General features: G+C 66.8%; 1 protein-coding gene across 1 annotated transcript in view; it reads right to left on the bottom strand.

Annotated features, from left to right (window-relative positions):
- The window catches only part of lrrk1 (leucine-rich repeat kinase 1), a 17,422-nt gene that overhangs the window by 1,732 nt on the left and 12,755 nt on the right, over positions 1-2,935 (bottom strand). Inside the window, 9 exon segments of the mRNA XM_019893263.1 lie at positions 215-574; positions 846-1,060; positions 1,145-1,339; positions 1,421-1,540; positions 1,621-1,738; positions 2,008-2,159; positions 2,350-2,547; positions 2,634-2,771; positions 2,861-2,935. The exon segment at positions 2,861-2,935 is cut by the window's right edge and continues 60 nt beyond it. Coding sequence (XP_019748822.1) covers positions 215-574; positions 846-1,060; positions 1,145-1,339; positions 1,421-1,540; positions 1,621-1,738; positions 2,008-2,159; positions 2,350-2,547; positions 2,634-2,771; positions 2,861-2,935 — 1,571 coding nt within the window.

Here is a 2,935-nt window from a genome sequence, read left to right as displayed (position 1 = left end):
CCCCCCCCCCGCCCCCCCTCGTGGCTTTGAAAGAGCTGCGCTCCATTTACTTGCCATCGTTGCGTTCGGTACCGCGTGTTCATTTCAGGTGAACGGACAACTGGGCTTCACGCCCGCGCGGGTCCGTCCGATGGGGGTTGCGCCGTATTATCGGTCACTGACACCGGGACGGCCGCGCCGACGGTCGGAGGGCGGACGCGCGCGGGTTCGCTACCTGAAGACCCAAAGTACGTCGTTCACCATCAGAACCCGGAGGGCCCGCCGACAAGGAGGCGCCGAGCACTCGGCGGGGTCGGCGCTCGGCTCCTCGCCGTCTTCTCGCTCCGAAGACGGCGGCGTGGCGTCGTCTTCCGCGTCCTCCTCCGACGACGACGCCGATCCGTCCGTCGGCCGATCGCGGTGCGGGATGATCTGAGTTCCCGCCCCCTCGCTGTCGCCGATCGTCACGGGGCCGCCGCCGAGAGGCTTCGCGCTCTCCTCCTCGTCCTCGGCTTCACTCGCCGCCGCGTTCGGGCCGAACGGCGAAGGACGGCGGACCGCAAAGACGTCACGGAAGGGACTGCGGTCGCCGCAGCTGAGGGAAAACACGCGACGAGCGAGACGATCAGTCGTCGTTCCGTGCTCAAGGCCCAGTTCCGACATCGCGTTTCGCGCAACTTTCGGCCGCCGCCTCTGACACTTCTTGACGGGTTCTGTGGCGTTCTGACATCCTCGAGAAATTTTCACAGGCTCTTGTTTTTTTCCTCGAAGTGCGCTTTTCGGTCGGGGCGTCGCCCTTTGAGCGCGAGGTCCTTTTTTGCCGGCGCTTCGGCCCCTGTAGGCGAGCGCGCGAGCGGGCTACTGACTTGTACTCGGCGCAGGGAGCGAAGGACGCGGCGTGGAAGAGGACGAGCGTGTTGGTGACGTCGTCCAGGGTCCACACCGACTCCTCCCCCCGCGCGGTGAAGCCCGTTGCCATGGAGACCACCGAGGACGGACACCGGTACGGGTCCAGGCGGCGCAGCGGGGCCAGGCTGGCGGCGTCCACCACCAGCACGCCGGGACCGTTGGACAGCCACAGCTGGGCGGGGAAGGCGAAAGAGTCAAAGGGAGATGAATGGGGAGGAGGAGGAAGGGGCGTGGCCTTCTGCCCCCGGAGACGGACCTGCGAGCCGCAGCCAACGAGAAGCATGCAGGTGACGGGGGCGGGCCTCTGTCTGGGGTCGCTGTCCGTCAAGCCGAAGGCGCTCTTATTGAGCGCGCGCAAGCACAGGTAGGCGTGGCCCTCGGCCGGGAGTCCCGCCTCCTCCGCGCCGTAGCGCGCCACCGCGCCGTCCGACGTGCCCGCCAACACGCCGCCCTGGACGAGGCGACGGACGTCATTCGCGAGCGCGGCTGCGAACGGACGACGGCCGCGCGCGCGCTTTTTGCGCCGACTGACCCGTCGCGCGTGCCGCGGCGTTTTGAGGAAGCAGGTGACGACGGCCGGGCAGGAGAAGCGTTTGTGAGGTCGCGTGAGAGGACACGCGTCTTTCAGCACGTACACCAGCACTTCCTGTTCCTGCGGCGTGACCGACAACACACCAAATCGCACGCGTGACGAGCGGCGGCGGGCGGGCGGGCGCGCGCGCGCATACGTACGTGCGTGGCGACCCACAACGCATCGTCCACCTTGACGTGACAGCTGACCCTGCCGCCCGGACACCGCTTCCCGTTGACCTCCAGCTGACCTTTGCGCACGTTGAGCACGCTGTAGCTCCTGTTGCGGCACAAAAGATGTTGTCCGCGTGCTCGACGGACGAACGGATTCGATGTGGGAGTGAGCGTGTCAGCTTGAAGTTCAATTTGCTTTGTGCCGACAAACGAGTGTTTGCAAATGACTCCGCGGAGCTCTTCCTTGGCAAATGTGCGACGCGGGGAGCCACCCGTCCGCCCCGATCGGTTTTTCGGGCGAAACGGAGCCGTCGTGGCATCCCGTGAGGCGCGCCCGTCGAATCGAGAGCGCGCGAGGCGAGGCGGGGGGCCGACCTGTCGTCCGCGTCTCCGTCCCACAAAAGCAGGTGGTGGCCCTCCACCGGCGGCAGGAGAAGCTGCGAGCCGGGGCCGCACGCCAACACGTAACGGAGACACGCAAAGCTGGGGTCCGTCATGCGCCGCGTGCACCGCGACGCCGTTGGACGCTAACACACACGCATACAAAACACAGAGAAACGCGCATTACGACTCAGAGACGGAGACGGTGCCTCCGTATTGGCGCTCCCTCTTTTTCAGGGGGGGGGGAGGGGCACACGTACGCCGAAGCCGCAGCAACATTCACCCGAACACGCAAAGGAGGCGACGGGAGGAAGACGAGCCGGGCGGCGAAATCACCTTCTCCGGTTTGGCGTGCCAGCATTGCGTCATGAGCTGCTGCAGGAAGTGGAAGTTGACTTCCTGCGGACTTTCCGCCAGCTGCGGACGGACGCCTCGGAGGATCTTCTTGGAGGCGTCCGGCCCGTGACGGCCCGCGCACGGACGCCGGCCGGACAGGAGCTCGTACAGCACCATCCCGTACGAGAAGACGTCCACCTACGCGCGCGCGCGGCCGCGTCAGAGTCTTTCCGAAGGCCCTCCGCCCCCACATTGACTCGGGCTACGAAGCGGACGCGCGCTACCTTCTCGTCGTAGACGACGCCGGGTCGGACCTCGGGCGCCTGGTACCCCGGCGTGCCCTCCACGCCCACGGCTCCTTCGCGGAACGACCGGCGGCAGATGCCGTAGTCGGACAGCTTCGCGTTGACCGCCGCCCGCTCCTGGAAACACGACGGGAAGGCGCCTCGTCACGCGGCCCGTCGGGCAAAGCCGAGCCGCGTCGGCTTTCGCGTCGCGTCGACGAGCGCACCTGCAGGGACCAGACGAGGATGTTGTCCGACTTCAGGTCGCAGAAGATGACGTTCTTCCTGTGCAGGTAGGTCAG

The sequence above is a fragment of the Hippocampus comes genome, unplaced genomic scaffold, assembly GCF_001891065.2.
Source record: "Hippocampus comes isolate QL1 unplaced genomic scaffold, H_comes_QL1_v1.1 scaffold378, whole genome shotgun sequence".
Classification (NCBI taxonomy): domain Eukaryota; kingdom Metazoa; phylum Chordata; class Actinopteri; order Syngnathiformes; family Syngnathidae; genus Hippocampus; species Hippocampus comes.
The sequence above is the reverse complement of the archived record's forward strand: the minus strand, read 5'-3'. Positions and strand labels throughout refer to the sequence as shown.